Genomic DNA, 20,849 nt, shown 5'->3' with positions numbered 1-20,849 from the left:
GGGATACAGGAGATGGCTCAGCCTTTATGCCCACTGATGACAGCACAAAGAAAATGAAAAACCCAGCAGATACTACGGAAGAACTGAATTCAGGCACAATATAATTTTTCCTACAAATACTGTGATCCTGAAGTTGCTTTGTACGCAGACTCCACCCCCAGTACTTAAACAGGCATTACTTAAAGCCTTAAAGGAAAGGAAGGATCAAAAAATGGGGACTTTTCCCATCTGTTAGGGAAAGGAATAAATGGTAGGTTATCCAAGTGATATATGTTAACAGCATACATCAATGCATTCATGTAATGTGTAATCTGACATGAAGTGTTACAAAAGTGCATGAAATAGGATCTCTGTTTTCACCGAGCAATATAAGTTCAATTAAATCTGTGATACCCTAGCAGACTATTTCGTAACTGTGTCTTGAACTAGCCTCAAAATGGTCCTAATGGTCTCATTTTACCCTTTGAATTGGAATTAACATGGATTTCTATAGTTAAGTTTTGGAAAAGATTAGTTATCAGCTTGATAATGTAATGAACTGCAGCTTCTGCCAGCCAAAAATATCCTGGGACTAGCCAATCACTCAGGTATCGAAAGGCAGTCTTTAGGTAATCTTTTAATTAGCAATAGCATATTTTGCCCTTGTCCTTTCATAGACCAGAAGGGAAGAACATAGCATTGGAAGTGTTCTTAACTACGGAAGAGGTGAAATTATTACATTATGCAAACACACAAGCACACCCTTGTGAACTATCCTTTTCCTTATCATGTAGTTCCTCAAGGAAATATATATAAAGAATCTAATGATAATCCATTTTAAATCTGAATAAACATCTTCTTAGGAAGAAAATTCCCCCATTTTGTGAAACTTGGGAAATCAAGACTGTCACCTGCCTCAATACAGATTCATCCTGGATACAAATTGCCATTGAGGTATGGATAGAGAAAATTCTTCACTGACATTTGGAAGCAAATGTTAAATTTTTTTCACGGTTTAAAAATATGAGGTTTTGGTAATCTGCAATTCTAAATTATATGCTGGTTGAGTAACAGATATTTCTTTCACAAATTAAAATCTTATTGAGATTCTTCCATAAAGTTGCCTTGCTTCCTGCCTTGAGCTATAACTGGAAAAAATGTGAAGGACAGAAAGTTCTACTGTGGCCAGCCCATTACTGAGGTCTTCAGATTTGTCACTGCTGGAGTCTATGATAAGATATCTGCGGCCAAAAGACTCTCACCAAAATATGAAAGGTGGGTTTCTGCAGTGTTGGCTGCGTTATTGCACTGCTGAAGCCAGAAGCAAAGATGTTCTGTCAAAATCACAAGGCTACTCTCCAAAAGGACACTATTTGTTAATGAATCACTATTTTTCCTTTCTCTGAAAAATAATCGCCAATTAATTTGCGAATAAACGTAGTGCAGCATGGCTCAGCAGAGCATGGTAGGTATATTTAATTTAGTTCCTTCTGTTGATCAGTTACTTAAGCAAGTTTCTGAACAAGAAAAGCATGGATAATTTCTCCTGTTGTGAGTGACCATATGTGTTATACAGATGAGATAATACTTTGACTTACTGAGTTTTGAAGAACACACATAGGGCAAATGCTGAAGGAGAAAACACCCCTGTACATGTCTGCAATGGCAGTTACAACAAAACCTTGATCAAGAAGAGTGTTTAGAGCACCTGTGTAACTCATCCAAAGCAGAAGTCTGTGGCATTTTTTTCTGTCTCCATTATCACTTGCCAAAGAAGACGGCAATAAAAAAGAAGGATTAAATCTTGAAGAGTGGAATTAAAAAAGACATTGTAAATGACTGAAGAGTAACTACCTGAAGGTAGTGCACAACTTGTTTCCATGACATAGTCTGAACCACACATAAACATATATCCAGTAATAAAGATACAAAGAATGACAAAAAAGGGAACTGGGAAGTACTGTGTAAGAGGACTATATATTTTGTTGGACATGAGAGAAGCACAAAGCTGACAACAGAAAAATAACTACCAGTATAAATTCACCCAGTGCTCCAGGAGTCATGGCCTTAGTTAAAAATCTTGTTCTATAGAGTGAAATGGTAGTGCAAAAATGATCAGTGTTGCACACTGCTGCCTTGAGGCTCTCAAATTGTATCAGAACTAAAGCACAGGGTTTACCTGTGATGGCAAAACCTCTGCCTCTCTGCTGAAGCCGGGCATACTGAGGTATTAGGGTTATATGATGTCTCTCTTTCTCATGTAATAATCCCAAAATGGCCTCTTTCTAAGCATTGGAACAGCCTACATAACTAGCATGAGTTCCTGCATGACAGGAGTCTGTGAGCGGAACAAACAGGAACTGCCAAGTGGAAGATCTTCAACCAGTGTTTCCGCATCTTTGGAGAGATTGAGACGCGTGATGACTACCCCATTTAGGACAACATATAACAACATCTGTTAAACTGTATCTGCCAAGTAAGGTGTATGGGTTGAAATTCAAGGCTTGCAAGTTGCCTGACTGCAGGAAAGTAATCTTAGGAGACAAAAGGAGAAAAATCATAGCAGATTTCAGAGTTCAGTTGCACTAGGAAAGTGAGATGAAGCTGGCAACAGCAGCACTATATACACCATATTGCAAATATGGGGGGTTACGGAAATGGTTAGCATGTTCTCCTAAGAATACCACAAGGGAAAAAGAGAAGACATATACTTCCACAGTATGCATGTATGCATGCACTTGTGGATCATGTGAAAATAATTAGTTTGAGGTAAATCAATATGTATTGCACATAATGCAACAGTGCACACTACTGTACATACTATGTACAAGGGCAAAACATGCTTGTGTTTGTCCCTAAAACACATATACACGGAGGAAGGAAAAAAAGACCACTGAAAAGGTAATATGTGAACTATGAAGCCAGACCACATTAGATAATGCCCAGTATAAATACATTATGATTAGTGGATCCAATTTAAACAAAAGGGAAATGAAAGGGAAAAAATCCAAGCCCAGGGAAAAGAAACAATTTTCCACCTTGTCTATTTCTTGAACACACTCAAAATCCTTACCAAAACTTGTGCATATTCCTACTTTTCTCTGAAAACTGGTACAAGTATGTTTCAGAACACTACACAGAGTGTCTACAAAATGTGCGAACAGCTTTAGCTGCTCAGAATTTTTGTTCCAAGGTATTTTAGGTGCCAGCACTCGCAGGTGTGATATTTTCAAAAAGTGTCTCAAAAATGTATAGCAGTAGTGTCCAAGGGCAGCAGCAATTCACCTACAGAGCCGGCAGGTAACAGCATGGAAGGATCCTAACCAATTCTAATAACTTACATTGATCATAACGCTCTGCACTTCTCTTAAATTGAAGTGCTTTGCAACCTAGAATCTATACATTTCTTGAAGGAGGATGGAAAGTGAGAAGATAAAAAATAGGACAAATAGCGATAGATAGTATTACCCAGGCAGCCCTAGAAGGAAAAGGAAGAGCAGCTTAAATCTGTGAGAACCTGGCAGCTTCTCTTACTGGGAGCTACCACGCTTCTGACACCTCTTTTGTGTTACTCTAGGCTTCCCACCCCAAACAAAGGAATTAGACAGGAATGTTGATTTTGTATAGGCACTTTTCATTAGTAACAACCTAGACAGACTAAAGGACCTTGCCAATACTAACAGCCAGTCTTACCACTTAGCAGCTCATACAGGATGCCAAGGGCTTTAACATTTCACTTCAGCTGTTGCAAATTACCACCTCTGTGTTTTTTAAAGCCAACAGGGACTATGTTTCCATGTAACCATAGTGGGTCACTGCACTGACTATTGGAAAGAGACCCAGGGCTGACAATACAGCTGTGAAGCTTCCAAAGTGAGCAAAAACAATAGAATTCTGTAACCGCTTTTTGAGAGGCTAACGAGGGAAAGACTACTACAAAAAGATATCTTCTTCACATATAAATCAACAGCATGACTTAAGACTCCTAAATTCACATGAGATTTTAGCAAAACAGTGACAGTTATAAGTAACTGCACTATTAATGAGAGGCCTGAAACCATAAGCAATTCCCTTGATACACCCCTGTTCCTCTGACCTATCCTTCCTGATACCAGTCCTGCCATCATCACTATACTGATATATCACAGCAGTTGTATGACGTACCTCTCTTTGCTCATTTTCAATCCAGTCATTCAACCAAAAAGAACAGCAGAAGCAGCATGCCTGCATAACCATCCATAAAGTTCACTTCTCCTGCCTTCCCTCTTTTGCAGAGCTGAATGTACGCCAAAAATTGCTGGTGACACAACACGGGTGAGGAGCTGTTTTACACGGCAGGGAAACTGAGGATCCTGCTGAATCTCACTTTCTAAGTTTAGAAGAGAATTCTGCAAATCTCACGCATTCATTTTAGTCTCTGATGCCGCTTTTTGATTTTCATCATAGTAGAGTAGCTAATGTATTTGTGGCAGGACTGAAGAGCTGCTTCCTTTGAAGCAGACATAAGCTGCTGGATAGGACTAGCATTCTGCCAAGACGCTACCCACTATGCATTTTACTTAACGTGAAAGTGCTGTAACCACCCCACCCCTTTCCTTCTCCTCTCCACCCTGAGAAGCCAAATTCATCAAGTGAAGTTAATCTCAGGGAAAATCGCTGCCTCGGAAAGCACAGGATTCAGCTACCAGCCCAATACACCTATACAGAATCTAGGGAACTGTTTTGCTTTATACATTTTCTGTTCTTCTCAATACCTTTTCCAGCAAATGCACTGATCAGTTTTACCACACCTGATCTGATGCTGTAATGATGCCAGATCTGAGTATCTAATGATAGGCTTGAAAACAGGAAACAAACATATTTATGCATTTAAAAAATCCCTGTTAAATACCTATTATAATGTAATTAAGAGTGCAATAATCGTGATTAATACTGTCCATTTTTTTTAAAAAAATTAAATTTTAAATTAAAAAAGAAATATGGAAAAGCAAAGAGGTAAAAACACAGGCTGGTAGGGTGTAAATCTGACACATTATTTGGTCAGAAAATAGAAATATTGATGGCTTTTTGCTGAGATTTGTTCTTTCCACATACCAGTCAAAGCTTATGTAAACCAACATGGATGACACTACTAAACTCATTTAGAGAATGGCAATCAGCCTATAATTTTCACTGTAAATATATGTATGACATCAGCTTAGAATTAAAAGGTTTCTTATTCAGTGATACTTCCTGACTTGGGTACAGTAACAGAAACTTTAAACTTTAAAAAAATCATTAATAGCATTTTAGGGAGAACTGACTCAGTCAATTCGCGTGCCTGTATGGAATGCCAAACTGATACCACTGATAAGAACACAATACTGAAAAGAAAGAGGTAAAAAGTAGATTTTTACATAGTAACATCATGAGAAAATCATTAATTCAAAAATATTGACATGAGTATTTGAAAAGAAAAGCTTCTTGTCAGTGTATTTTTGGTGTTATATTGATAGTATTGTTTGAACAAGTATCGTAACATCATAACATTCTGAAAACTTACTATTTAAATTCACTGACATAGGCAACAAAAGGATGAGCTAACTGGAACATTCCTACTTACAGAAAAACAAATAGCATCCTTAGCTCCAAAAATATAGTATAACTATGTATATATGTAATGATTTCAGCTTTAATAGAAAAAGATCTCTGTCCATTTTTTAACCTTGGTTTTAAAAAGAAAAGGACAATTCTAAGCATAATATCTAGACTAAAGCCTGTCACTGGGCAGGTATATTTAAGATTGTTTTTGCTGACAGATTACTGCATAAAGCAGTAATTGCACAATGTAAGCTAAAAAAGCCATAGCAGTAGGACCCTAAGACATATGCATATTATAAGTCTTTAGGCGAGAATTCTGAATTCTAATCACCAGAAAAAGATGTGATTTTATATTTAGATCTGAGCAGATCTCAGACAAAATTCAGCAGCTGAAAGACTGATGCTGACTTTTAGTATTTTGCAATCTTCTATCAGTCACAACTTATGAATAAATAACCTTTAGCCTATGCCTCAATGCCAGTTAATGTGTGCACATCACAGTAAGCATAATTGCTGTGACATAACCAAAGACAAAGAGAAGAATTTAATAGGCAAAGTGCTAAAAAAAAGTCAGAATACGCTTGTTTCCATAGAAAAACATAGAGTAATGTAGAGGTTATAGCAATCTGGGCAACTTGCTAAGGAAGAGAAGGGAATAATACTGAATTAGAATGATCGGAATTAGTGTTGTTACTACTTCAAAATCAATTATATGAAACATTTTAAAGGCCATGTTAAAGCACTTGTTCCCATAGAAATAGAATTAAAAAAATCTCTGTGTGTGCATGTATTTTTATATATGCATATAACATACATTAAAATTATATATATGAATTCCAAATTTTCTCTTTAGATCCACAGCATCACCCCATCACCTTTCTTCATCTATTGGCCAAAAGAAGAAGAAAGCAGAGCACCAGCTTTAACAGCAAGGAGGGCAGAAGTGCCCTGTAGCTGACTTGACATTTTTGTTCTTGAGAATCACAGAGAAGATACAAGTTAGAAACAATTTTCAACACAGCAGTTAAGAAAAAAAAAAGAGTTGAGAGAGAGAGAAAAACAGAAGAAGGAAAAATGCAGATTTATTGCCATTTCTCAAGCCCAAGAAATAAAACACCAAAATGAGGAGAAGCTGTTTTTCTGCTTGAATGTACTCCCATTGTTTTGCTTAAATCTAGCCCTCAATGTTTTCTGCTCTCAGGAGAGACCTCCTCACAGGAACCACACTATGTTGTCAACAGTTACATTAATCTCTCTGACAGTTTTTAGGAAAGGAGTTTGAACTCAGATACTAATCTTGAAAAAAAAAGTCCTTGTGAAAAACATCTAGTGGTTAAGGTTGTTGGCACACATTCAGCTGTCCAGTCTTCACAGCACTTAAGTTTCTGGCATATCATAAAGGGCACCAGTGCTCCTCTTGGCCAAGCAGGCAACGGACTACAAATAGGAGGTTTCATCTTCCACTGACACCTAATGTTTCTATAGTAAAGGCTTGGCGAAAGTGTGTCTGGAGAATAATATTCCTGATGGATCACAGAGGAATGTTAAGATGTAAGGAGTCCCCTTTCCTCTCTTAAAAACTTGAGCTTCATAATGGTTTTCTCTCATTACAAATCTCAATTTGCAGTTACGGAAATCTCAGGATAATTGGGAGGCTGCCTAATTCCAGTTGTAAATAGCTAATTTTAGGATTTTTTTTCCAGCTATCCTTTCGAAACTGCACAGTATTTTTACATTATATAAGAAGACAGAGTTGAACAGCTCAGGTTTCTTAAAGACGTGTAGGCAGTGACTAGGTCAAACCTGAACATAATGAATGTACAGTAAACCAAACTATAAAGTGAAAATCAATAGAGCAGATGGCTAATCGTCTAACAAGGGATACACTGATCCATTCTAAATGTCAAGTCTGTTCTCACGCTTAGTTTCTGTAAATGTTACAGCAACAAGTATTCTGTAAGGAGTGCTCTCTTCTGATCAAATAACGAAGGTGGCAATTCCATTACAATGTATTTAATGTCAGAAACATTGATTACTTAGAAATGACAGACGTTGACTCTATAAGAACTGTCATATCAAATCCATCAACAAGGCCATATATGCTGATCTTCAAAAATCTATGTTATATTTCAGATGGAGAAAAAACCTGTCTCCTCTTTAATAACACAACCAAATAATACATATGAGCTACGAGAAATCCCTGAGACAATCCACTTTCCACTCAAAGTATATTATTTTTGTTGTTGCTTCAACACGCAACACTGAACACATGAGCCACAACAGATTTCAAGACTTGTAAATATTCATCAGAAAAAAAGTCTGCTGAAACTGGAGCTAGGACTGTCACCACATTTTTCTCATGACTAACTTCGCAAGATTATTGAAGAAAATGAAGAAATGTCAAGGTAAATATGCACTGCTTCAGTGGACATTCACATACTCTATCTGTATGCAGAGGTCTGAAGAACAGTAGACCGCAGATTTCTGCATGGACAACTGGGAAAGTTGGTTTTCGAAAGAGACCAGAGTAAACACTCATACAGCTTTATAATGCAGCTTTATAATTCACCTAGTAAATGGCGAATCTTACTTTTTTGCAAAGTCCAGCAGGTCTACTAGTAAGAGAATGAGAGACGGGTAGGACTAATATTCCCGAGAATAGGACCTCCTCTGAGAAGATGTGGTACTCAGGGTTAGAGTTCATTCCTTTTTGCCTGTCCAGATGTTTTTCCTACCTTCCTGGGTTCATTTTTCTAGTAATCTGTTAGTAATTCTTCCTGATATTCTTTGGAATAAAGCTGCACTTTATGATTTCGACAGAGAAAATGGAAGAAACCTTAACCTGTATTTAGAAGCTCATTTCTCTTGCGTGTATTGCCAAGGTGCGCTTTTGTCTTGCTGAGATTGAAAACCAATAGTGTATTTTTTACATGAGAACACAATTTCATAATATTGCAAGCTTGTATGATACCTTGATTTTTGGTACTATACAATATTTCTCCATTGTTCAGTGGATTAGAATTTCTTTCCAATCCAATTTCTTTCCAATTCTGTGATGTTAAATGAAAAAAAAATCAAAATACTAAATTAACATTAAATTTTTTTTCCACTAAGGAACATGGCAAATGCATACATCTGAAAATTGTTCTTAATTGTTGAATTACAAAATACGAACATGAAGGGGGCTGTCTTTTCATCACCCACAGAATGTCTATCTACTTTATGTAAGCAGATGCATCCGGGAATGTTTAATTAGGAATTTTTAATTCCTTAAAAAAGGGTTAGAATTAAAAGTAACCCCAACAAAGGAACTTTGTTTCTGTAAGCTGCAAAAATCTTCACTAAAAGGTCATCATTTTGGAACTTCTCCCAGGTACTCAGGAAAGTTGGGAAAAGCTCTTTTGGCATGTGGAGTTATAACTCGACAAGTACAAGAGCTGTCTTTTTCTTCAGGCACACGTCACGGTTAAACCTTTGCTTGTGTCTATAACACATGCACACACTATATGAAAATTGCAACTCACCAAGTAAGAGATGCTTGTGGAACACTGTATTTTCTATAACATACTGTAAAAACATAAGGAAATGAAAATGTCTACTAGAATGCTACATCTCTTAATATACCCTGCTTTCTGCTGCATAGACATCTGTCACAAAATCTGACAGAGGTTTTGGGGGTCAGTTCGCCTCCAGACTGCTGACTAGCCACCCACTGTGTCCAGTCTAAAGCAAAAGAGAGGAAGAATGTGCATATATATTTATTCCATTTAGATTTATGTGATGTATGACTGTCATTTAAACCTTACACTTGTTCATACAGGTTACATGTTTGTTAGTAAAAGTTCAACGTGATACTGGGAGAAGAGACAGTACAAATCTGATCCAGATCATGCGTGAACTTAGACTCACATTTTTACTTAACTATCAAGAACTGGAACTATGATAGTTCCCTATGGAACAATTTATTACTGAGCTATGGAACAATTTGATGACTGACAGAGAAAAAGCTACCCCTTCAAACAAAGCTAACAAATTTCTTAAAAACTGAACTGCAAAGTGAATTCACACCATCTTAGTGCTTTATGGCATGGGGTTCTGTCCGCAGGTCCTGGGTGTCCTAGACGTGGCTGTCCCACTGAAATCAGAGCCGCCTGACTAGGTGACAATGGTACCTATTTGGACTCAAGAAATAATGCCACCTCTAAGGCTGGATGGCACAGAGAACTGGACAGCCAAATACCAGAAAGGCCAAAACTTCCTGATGTAATCAATGCCTGATGAATATCCAGACAGGAATGGAGAGGGAAAGAACATTTTGATCTGAGTAACTCCGAAAGATGGATCTGAACTCTAAGAGAAATTAGAGGTCTTATATGTTGGGTTACTTTCTGGAATAAAACCTATAGATACAGGGAAGCAGAAGAACCCAGCCAGGCTGCTGTTGAGCATCTGACACTTTTATGTGCCTTCACATGCTGACCTGGGCTATCCAAGGGGGATAAAGACTATAAAGAAAGTATGCTCCACTTACTGACAGGCAAGGCTGGGATCTGCTATAGCAGTGGTCATAGTGGAAGAGAAATCACCCAGCAATTCAGCACCTGAAATTCCCAGAAAAGCATATAACAGCGTGTAGCTAGTGCAGTTTGCTTCAAAGCAGATGATGCCTAGTAAACTGGGAAGGACATCTTGAAATTTAATTTGGGACATTTTTTCCTTAAAGTTAATCTTTTCAAAATTTTACTGCCCTGTAAGTATAAAACATATTTTCATGCCAGAAAACATATTCCTATTTTGATAGTCAAGAAGTTAGGATTTTTTCAAGCCAACAAGGTTATATATTTTAAGGCTTATGAAAGAATAATTTGCAGTATTCATTTTGTGACTTTCCTTTAATTATGCATATCAAATTTCAAGTTGTGGAAATCGAGTTAAAGAGAATAAAAAATAGTAAAGAAAATATCCTATAACGGTGTTACCAAAATATTCACTTGTACTACTATTATTTCACAATTTTGGGATATTTAAAATTAAAACTCAATCTGAGTATTCCTGTACAACTACTGCCTTTACTTTCTTTTTATTTTTTCCTCTTTTTACTTGAGCTTTCACGACTGTCATTTCTACAGTTTGGACAGAGGCCTTTGCTAGATCACAGGACTTCCCTAACTTAAAGATCTCCTAATACATAAAGAACTGAGTAATGTGGAATGTGGACTTCTCCACATTCTCATTGCCAACTGCTTGACCTCTCAATCTAACTGATTTTGTTTACTGAGAGATGGTTTGGAGAAGTCCAAAATTTTTTTCATTGACTCATTTCCTGCACTAACTCATGATCTGGATGTTGATAACAACATTGCCACTTTTCTCCAAACTCCTGTCCATTATCAGTATCACACGACAGAAAGAATCAACTTCCAGATTCCCCAGAGAGTTTGCAAAATAAACACTAATGAATCTCTGTAGCTGATGATTTCTTCAGTGGTTTTGTATACATTGTCTGAAGTCAAATTTATAATTAATTAGGGACACATGAACTTTCTTTACTGACAGCTGAAGGAAGATGCTTCATTTTCTCTTTCTTCATGGAGAGATCCACAAAGATATCAGGCCAAAAAACTTCAGCCACCTTAATCTCAAAATTCAGCCACAGCATGTGAGTATGAAATTCTTAAGTAATTTAAGACCGGATTTTTGAGTTAGGGTTACACTGGCTGGGTCTACATGTTATGGTGTCTCATGTGAAATAGTTTCTGGTAAATAACAGATTCAGAAAATTCATTTGATGAGAAGTCATTTGGCTATCTTTCAGTTTTATCTAGCTTGGTTGGGGTCCCAGTAAAGACGTTACTGAAGAAAAGGTTTTCTTAAAAATGCTGCACAATTGATTAGATGGAAGATTCAGTTCTTTCCACTCCAAAGCTGTATTTCCTATCTAATGCTCAACAAGATACAGGAATTCTATAAGGACAAGGAAAGGCAACACAGACTTGTCCGCTTGCATATAATAAAAGGATTGGGAAGCACACATTAGATTATCTTCAGTGTATAAGAAATGAACATTTTTATTTGGTGTTATAGCTATTCATTAAAGAATTTAAATGCATTTTCCACCAGTGCTGGAGATACAGCTCATCAGCAGCAATTAGAGATTGCTATATACCTGCTGCAGTATGGATACAGTGGTAGACAACTCCATGCCACAAAATATTCTGAAAATTTCTTCCAAAAACTCTAGAAATGCTGGACTGTTAGGTAAGAAAATATGCATGCTGCCTTTCATATATATGTTCCAAGTACCCACTCAAATTTCTTGAAATTTCAGTAAATGTTACCTTTCTAGGACATGATAGAATATAATTTCATTTTCACAATAGCCAAGCTTCAGTTACTTCAAGCAAAAATTTTCTATTCCAGTCCAATTGCCTGTTTTTTTTTTGTCCTGTTTATAGACCAGACACTCGTTAACCTCTCAAATCTCTGGAGAATTGTGGTTTTAAGGGAACCCAGGAGGAAAAGACAAATTTGGAAACCCATTTATCCAGCTCACTAGAATTGAGACATTATGGTTTTCATTCTTCCCCCACTCCCCAAAATACCAAATTTCCATCATCGGAGCTCTCTGAATAAACGAACATTTTGTTACTGGACTCAGGAAGAAAGAAACCACATGCCTGTTAGGGACACAGAGAGGAGGAGTGGAATATGTGCTTGGGACCGTGTTTATTTGACTGGATTGCAGACGGTCAACCGAGGAACATGCAGATCATATATTTTTAAGCATTTCATAATGCCTTCTTATTAATTCCAGCCAAAACCACCAAAACCAAAATTATCTGAAATTGGTGCTTGTGTGTCCTGACCCCAAACCCAACAATGGTTGCATAAAAAAAAATCTGTTTTTCTCTCAGGTTGATTTATTTTTTTAAATCAATTAGAAGGCAGTGCTCTTTAGAGTCTATGAAGAAGACAGGTCACCATAACTAACAAATTGAAATGTGGTACTGGGTAAATTTTACTTCCAGGAAACCAAAATGTTGAAGTCCTTGAAAGAGGGAGGCTATAAGCAGAGAGCTCTACTAAAGGAAGGAGCTTTTATTGAACCTGTCACTTGTCATTAAACACTCCATATTTTACCTTACCCTGATATTTTCATTAGAGCCTAAAGACCTTTTTCATCTGTGAATGAAAGCATTCCCTTCAGCCTTGCGCTGCATATGGGGAAAGGCTCTCTAAAAATGAGCCCACCCAAACGGGACAATTATGTTCACAAAAGCGAGAAAGCACTAGGGAAAATCAAGAAATATTAATATTGTGATAACTTCTACATTTCAACGCTGAGTATTGATATTAAATTCTTCAATTCTCAGACATTTGCTAGTATTTTTTTTATCTCATAAATACTTGTGTAAAATTATATTGAAAGTAACTCTCCAACTGAAGAAACCAGTGCAGAACACAACCCAACATAAGGAGAATGGAAAAAAGCATATACTATTGTACAAAAATATACATTTGGCTCTAATAAGCTAAACAAAATGACAAAAGGTAATGAGAAAAATATATTCCTTGTCATCTCTGTTCTCAACTCTAGTTTCCATATTAGACTGCAAATCCACAATAAACTAACTGCCGAAAATAGAAAAATTTACCCAATTAATTTGTTTTCTTCAAAAGAGAAGATTATCTTTTCTAGTTTCTAGATATAAGTTGGCTATTTTTAAATTGAAATTGAAAAAATACATATTTACAGGAAAACTATGGTAACTATACTATCCATTGTTTTATACCCGTTATATCTCAATAGCGCAAATACTTGGTAATAAAGAATTTGATAGTACATTGTAAAGACTTCATAATTCTTAAACAGCTCTAATATAAAGCAGCGCTATTCCTTATCCTGCCGCTTAATTTCTGCACAACAGATGCCTCACTACTGCCACCACAGCTGTACAATCACTGAAATACCAGAAAACGACACGCGAGTCTATACAAGAATAAGCTTTCAAAGTGAATAATTCTAACAGAGCTTAAAGCTATCGGTTACCAGAACATTATTGTCTGTCCATTACTATGCACAACTGTACAAAAAAATTACCTAATCTACTGTTTCTAAAAAGTATATGAGCAATTTTAATCTCATAATAGGATCGGGAGAACAAATTTCAGGCTTCTTCCAGTACATTCTATTTGTGTAAAAGAAAGGAAAATGGAAAAGTGGAAGAATAAAGTCAGCAGAAAAAAGCAAGTAAAGAAAATCGTACCTTTTAAAACCTGAAAAAAAAAAGATAATCTTGCGCAATGGTATAAATTGTACAGTATGTACAAAATTGCATATCAGATGTCAAGTACTGCTTACCTTTTACAACATAAAATATATATTTATACAAATACGATTAGAAATCTAACCAAATATTACATTATTTTTAGAAATTTTTAAAGACCCTTCACTTAGACAAGGACTATCATGTTATTTGAACTCAGCTGCTGCATAACTAGAGCCTTGTGGACTGTTGTAGCATTACAGCCACAAAACCTATGAGCAGATGTAGAATACCCACATCCCAGTCATTTATAAGAATCTGTACTTATGAAATCATTTTGTACACTTAGACCTTAACCATTTCAATGCACTGTACATACAGGGCTGGAACTGAGGGGGAAAACCGCAAAATAGTGCATCTGAGAGCACTGCACATGGACACGTGTTTCTGTGGTTCTTTGCAAGTTCCTAAAGAGCTGAAACCAGCCCACTGGGATCCCACAGAACAGAGCAAAGAAGTGTCTGTTTGAATCAAGGAGGGGATTTGCCATTTCTATTGAACTATTACGTTTTACCCTATGTCTTTATTATAGTTGTAGTATCAAATGTAGCTAGCAACAGGAACCAGGATTTTAACCTAGGGTGAAGAAAATACCCACAGAAAGGTTTGCTCTGTTAAGATTTCCAAAATAATTTAAAAATATTTCTATGTTCATTTTCTCTGGCCAGAAAGTTATTTTTGTAAATTAAAGAAATCACAGGAAAACATCCATTCTTCTTACTTAGTGTTACTGTATCTTTGCTTAATGTCAATACTGTCGTTTAACACAGTTATGACAGCACTTGATAACTTACTGCTTGACAAAGCATGGGAATATCACAAACTGCTGATTTTCATCTGTCTGGGTCGATTTGAGGGAATCAGCTAACTCTGTGGGGCAGCAACATATTATGATTTCAAAAATAAGCGAATAGTAAGAATATCTAGAATTCATGAGGCAGCGCATTGCTTCAGTGTCAAACAATGTTGCGTGAACACCAAAATCACATGATCCTCCGGTTACCCCATAATAATTTCAATTTACTATAAAAATACTTACTGATATCAGCTTGGTTATCTTTCATTTACTGAAGCAAAGGTAGCAACAGAGGGTAAAAACAGCTGGGAAAATATACAAAACAGCTACAGAAAAAGACTGTTAGAACAGCAGTGAGGAAAGAAACGACATGCCTATGTCAATGCCTGTGACATAAAATTATCTCAATGATTCATTTTATTAACTGAGTTGACAGCTAAACCTTTTTTTTTCCTTCTTGTTACAAAAATGGAGTAAACTACAAAAGAAGTTGAGAGGCTGCTATCCTTGAAGCCTTCACCTTTTAAACAAGCAGTATCAAATTCCATATGCAACAGCTGTGGAACTAAATGAGGAGGCAGAGCAGAGAGGGAGGTAGCCCAGAGTGGCTTCATCCTGCTTCTCCTGTTACCTGAAGCTGTTGGGAGCTGTCATTGAGATTATCCTCTCTTCTCCTGGCCTCCTCCAGCATCTGTGCACTCTTCTTTTTCTCCACTTGCTCTTTGTGCTTCAGATTTGCTACTTTCTTATTTTGATCTTTAACTTGCCTGGAAAAGAGCACAACAGTCAGCAGCAGGGCAGGGGGTACCGCACACCAGCGCCAGGGCCTGTGATCCGGCCTGCAGACGAGCGGAACCCCCCAGTGCGATCAGCTTTGCGGCAGCCCAAACTGCCCCACAAACTGCCCAAGTACCCATGTCATCCTCAGCTGCCAATACAACCTAAAGAACCCCTTGTTTGGCTTGTCCCTATCAACCTTAAACATGGAATTGCTACAACAAAACCCTTTAAAATGGTTATTTAGTATTTACCCATAATCAAAGGACACACCTGCCCTCTTGTGACTAGGTGGTACGAATTACATAAAAATCTTTTCTCTGTTCATGGACACACGCATACACAAAAGAAGTTACAAATCTAACAGTTTATTTTGCTTCGAGTATTACTGTTTGTCATTTAAGGCATGCAGGAGGATTAAAAAGAAAAAATAATCAAACACATCTTGAATGCAGAGCACTATCTAAAACATTTAGGCAAGACGTTTTCAGAACAAAAAATATTTCTTTGAAACCTCAAATTCTGCTTATTTACTTGATATTTTGAGGGATTTCCTATTCTTTCTTTCTACAAAAACAAAAAAGACAGAACATGCAAAAAAAAAAAAAAAAAAAAAGAAAAACCAAAAACAAAAAAACGCTATTTCGGAAAGCGTGCATAATTTCCTTTTCACTTGCATCTATGAATTATTTTTGATGATCCTGGCAACTAGCGTTGCCTGCAGACAGGGTTTGGCCTTTCTGGGCATTAAGACACATGGAGTATTGAATCTAATTACAGACCCTTTAATCTCAGCCTCCTGACCACACAGAACTTAAGTCTAAACTTTTAGTCCAATCAAAACAAAACAGGCTAGCCTTGCTTCCTCAGCCCTTTTCTCCGTAATTATATCTGGAGCTTGGACTTGGGAATAAAAGACAGATTCTTTGGTTGCAAGATTTCCCCCCAAACATCATGCAAGTAGTAGAGACAGCTCTTTAATTTACCGTTTAGGAAGCAGAATGATACACCAGCTTCCTATCTGGTATGCTATCTATACAGAGATGGAAGAACTCTTCTTCTCTTTCACAAACGCTTTTAGAACAGATAACAAACAACTCTGATTGCTTTGATATTTTCTTCAGAGCTCATAACAAAAGTATAATCAAGAACATATCTCATTATAATATATATGTTCAAATTATGTGGCATATGGCCAGCCAGTGCTCTGAGTTCTTTCAAGAAATGCAAATTCAACACTGAGATCTGTTTTTCACAAATAAGCCAACTGGAGCTGACATAATTGCAAAGATGACAATTTTTCCTTGGTGCTACACAAATGTCTGTTACTGAGAAAAAGTGCTGATGACCTCCAGAGATTCTCTTCTATATTTCTACAAAATAAAAATGGGAAGGTCCTTTCCTGATGATGTCAAAAAAAGGGGGCCTATTTAACTACCTTTTCCAAGAGTTACAGCTGATCCAACAACTCAGGATGCTTTTTAGATTTAATTAGTATAATTGTTAAGTTGTTCTAATCCAGTGCTGCCTATTGGGAAGGGATGCATTGACCAGTTTGAAAGCAGACTCACTCAGTGATTAAACAACTTATCGGAAATATGTTGGCACTACCTCAGTTTGCAGGGTACACTGTTCTATCTGTACTGTAAAACAAAAAGAAAGTACACCTGAGGCGACGTAGAAAATAAAAATATCTAGAATATTGCTAGACCAAATTTTCAGAACATGGTATTTTTGAGATACAGCTCCTAAAAAAATAGGCGTTCAAGGGTGACGAATCTTCTCAATCTTTCTCCATTTAGCAGTATGTGATGGTATGTACTGGTAGACTGGAATATACTAGAGAAAATTAAGTGGAATCAAAATCAGACTTCTAATTAAAAAGGAAACTAGACACTAAAGATAACTATTAACTTTTATGACTTTAGCTTTCTTTTTTTTTTTTTCCCCCAATGAAAGCTAGCTACATTGCTTAGAGAAACCTTTCCAATTCTCTGTCAAATTCTTGAATTTAGAGGGAGGAGGTGTAGCTGAACACCTGTATTAAGATAATCATAAGAAGCAAGAAAAACTTTTAAAATGACAGGGCTTCAGATTTTAAATAATTCTAATAAGGGAAGAAGAATCCAAACAATAGAAACCAATGGACCATCAAGTGTTCTTAAAAAAAAAAAAAAAAAAAAAAAAAGGAAAGGCGGGGGAAGGGGAGATCTAATTCACTTTATTACCTGCAAGCCCTTTGGAAGATTTTTCCTCCTCATTAAGATTAATTGCATTATAATCCCTATTACTTATTAAAGTTTTAAAGAAATTAATTTATTCAGTGCTAAGGAGAACATTTTTTGGCATTTTAATACTAATCTTATTATATTTTACCGTAATGCATATCACCATATATAGCTGTTAATTTTTTTCTTATGCGAATTTTCATGTTAAAGTGACACCAGCTATTATCCTCCTCTCACTATCTTTTCTGAGGTAATTTAAATTAAAATGCTCTTGAAAAAGAAAAGGTGATAAAATGTCTACTGCAAATACGCAGAATCAAATTTGAATTTTATAATTATATTTTTAATAGGCTTTCCTTTCACAGCTGTGTGCCTAAACAACAATATTTTTATATTAACCCAAGTACACACGTACAATGCATTGCCAAATACGACTGTCCAACGACCATGAGAAGCTTACCCTCAAGATAAAATGTATACACACATACTGTAATTCAGCAGGGAATACAAGCACCAGAAAAATATGCACAGATCTTGAGCGCTGCAGTAGAAAGAGCTTGTTTGAGTCATCTGACTTGGGTACTCGGAAAATATTTCTCCGTTCCAAAGGAAAGGCTCGGCGAGCCATGTCAGCGGGATGGCGGGGAGCTCCAGGCTTTCCTGCCGTAGCGTTACCACCACCCACAGGACGATCGGCTGTTGCTGCAGCTACTCGTTCTTACGGGCAGACAAACTTCACTTGTTTTAAAGCTTTTGCTCTACAGCCTGCTCTGCTCTGCTCTGTGGCATAAGCTGAACTGATGCGATACACGCGCAGCTAAAGAAACGTCACTGCAAAACTGCAAAGAAAATTGTATGCCATGAAGTACTTATTACCTCAGCTTCAAATTGCAAATACAGTACTAGATTTTATAACACATAAAATCATCCAATAAGACCTCCAAGCACTTTGTAGTCCTGAGAGACTGCTGAGACTTCATTTTTTGTAGTGCTCGTACACAAAGGAGAATATTTATATTTTGAAAATCATAACAGAAAGAATTCAAAGAGGAACTGCTTCCAATAAATGCTACTTAATACTGAAAATAAGGGAAAGCCCTTTTCCCAAGAGGTTTTGCTCCAGCTTTTAGTTCAAAACTTGCTTTGCTTTACCTGTGGTTCATCACCCAACCACAGAGAATAATGGCAGCACTTGAAAATCTAATTGTTTAACCTCAAGAAAGAAGAGAGTGACGATAGCAAGCTAAATAAGCGACGCGTTGGCTCTGTTTCCAGGGAAGGACCACATCAAACCACATCCAAGTCCCATCACCACAACTGGGTGTCTGACTGACAGTCAAAGCCACGGCACCAAAGGCTGCATGGACCAAGTTCTCTGTCTTACAGAAAAAAAATAGGATCAGGGAAATAGCTTATTGCTAAGCATCTATAAGGAATTTAGCATGGCTGATGCATCCATTCCTTTGCTGTGAATAGAAGACAAATCTTCAGCAGAATCAATCATATCAGGAATAAAAACCCAACAGAGAAGAGGCCATGGGATTCTTCTAACCTTCTGTTCATTTATGTATAAAGGAGCAGTCACTCTGGATGTTGACAGCTTATTTTTCATTTTACTTCATTTCATTTACAACCAATATATGTTACTTGGAGTTCTTTCATTTTGCTGGGTGCAGTCTGGCAATCTCAGCATCTTAAGTAATTTTACACTGTCCTTTAACATTATAATAAAATTAAACAATGGCACATGGTTTAAGCTACCAACTAAAAGAAACAAAGATTTCATAATGCTTTTCAAGTCACTCAGTCTAACCTCATAACGCCCATTCCACTTTGCGCCTGCGGTAGCAAACAGGCAAAACTCTTCCAAGGTGCTGCTTTGGTTGCGATGGGCAGCTGGCAAACCCAGGCGTTCAATTAGCACTTCTCCTTTGGAGTCTCTCCTCCCACAACCTATCCTCAGTTTGTTATCCTGTTTGTCACTGTTGCGCGACATTTCTCTGACAAGGTAACATATGCCAGTGAAAACATTAATGGATCCTGAACATTTAATTGGTCTGCTGCATATGAGTCCAGAAGAGTCCCAAAGGGGCTTTCGGAGATGGGGACGATGGACTTAGTTGCCTGAAGCCTAAGAAAATCGGTCTTTTAAACCAAAGTGTGTTTAGAGCAGCACTGGAGGTAGCAAGGGAGGGCACTAGAAACAGCAGGCGAAATGAGCCTGCCCCAAATTTTGGGAACAGTAGCTTAACAGTGTCTGAATCAGCAGCTGCACCAGTCAAAAACTGGAAGCAGATCTCAACTTCACGCAAGTCTTTGACTTTCCATAGTGACAAGAATTATGCACACGCTATCACCAAACACACATGATGCAGTCAGCACATCTCCGTCTCTAGCCAAAGCAAAAGTATTTTTTTCTTCCAGAACCAGACGATGGGAAGATACAAGAAAATACCATACAAGAGAGTATGAATCAGACAGAATCACCCGACTCATTAATAATGCCTAAAGTTTATAGGTAACATTATTAATGCTATGTGGTATGTTTTTATGAGAAGATATGGGCAAGTCCTAACTAGCAAAAGAGACCAGCCTGCAATACATAAAACCTGTACTGAACATACTACCCTGAAACCCTCTTTAATTACGAGTATGTCAATGCTGCTAACTCAGGGCTAAGATTCTTTGAGATAAAATGGGTGACAAGTATCAAATACGGCACCATCCCATATTTAGCCATACAATGCCTAACTGGAGGTTAATTTTTTTTTTCATCTTCTTGTATTAAACTCTGACTTGCACAGTCCAGCAGAAGACTAAGAAATCAAAACTGCAAATACCAAATCTGAATGTTACAAGTGCTTCTCTTGTGAAATATGGTTTCTTGGAATGACCTGTTATACTGCCAACTGTAAAGAACACTTTTATGGAAAAAAAAAAAAAAAGTTTCCTCATGATGCAGTGAGATGACACAGCATCAACAGTGCTTTACTTAGACTAAGGTACATAATAAATACAGCAACAGGAAGAGAAGCTTTGCTAAGGATGGAAGCTTACATGTCCCCTGCACTAAGGTTCTATCAAACTAATCTATTTCAGAAATAAGATTTTCTTCAGAACCCTCAATCAAATGAAAACAAAGAATAGATCAGGCTATTCTTT

General features: G+C 37.1%; 1 protein-coding gene across 9 annotated transcripts in view; it reads right to left on the bottom strand.

The window, feature by feature from the left end:
• The window catches only part of ERC1 (ELKS/RAB6-interacting/CAST family member 1), a 263,972-nt gene that overhangs the window by 118,755 nt on the left and 124,368 nt on the right, over positions 1–20,849 (bottom strand). For all 9 annotated transcript variants that reach the window (XM_088521600.1, XM_088521601.1, XM_088521604.1 and 6 more), the window contains one exon: positions 15,314–15,449. In XM_088521600.1, the coding sequence (XP_088377726.1) occupies positions 15,314–15,449 (136 nt within the window). The remainder of the gene's footprint in view (positions 1–15,313; positions 15,450–20,849) is intronic.

Source organism: Tinamus guttatus, unplaced genomic scaffold, assembly GCF_059628265.1.
Source record: "Tinamus guttatus ecotype Peru unplaced genomic scaffold, ASM5962826v1 Tinamus_guttatus_pri_ptg000125l, whole genome shotgun sequence".
Lineage (NCBI taxonomy): Eukaryota > Metazoa > Chordata > Aves > Tinamiformes > Tinamidae > Tinamus > Tinamus guttatus.
The sequence above is the reverse complement of the archived record's forward strand: the minus strand, read 5'-3'. Positions and strand labels throughout refer to the sequence as shown.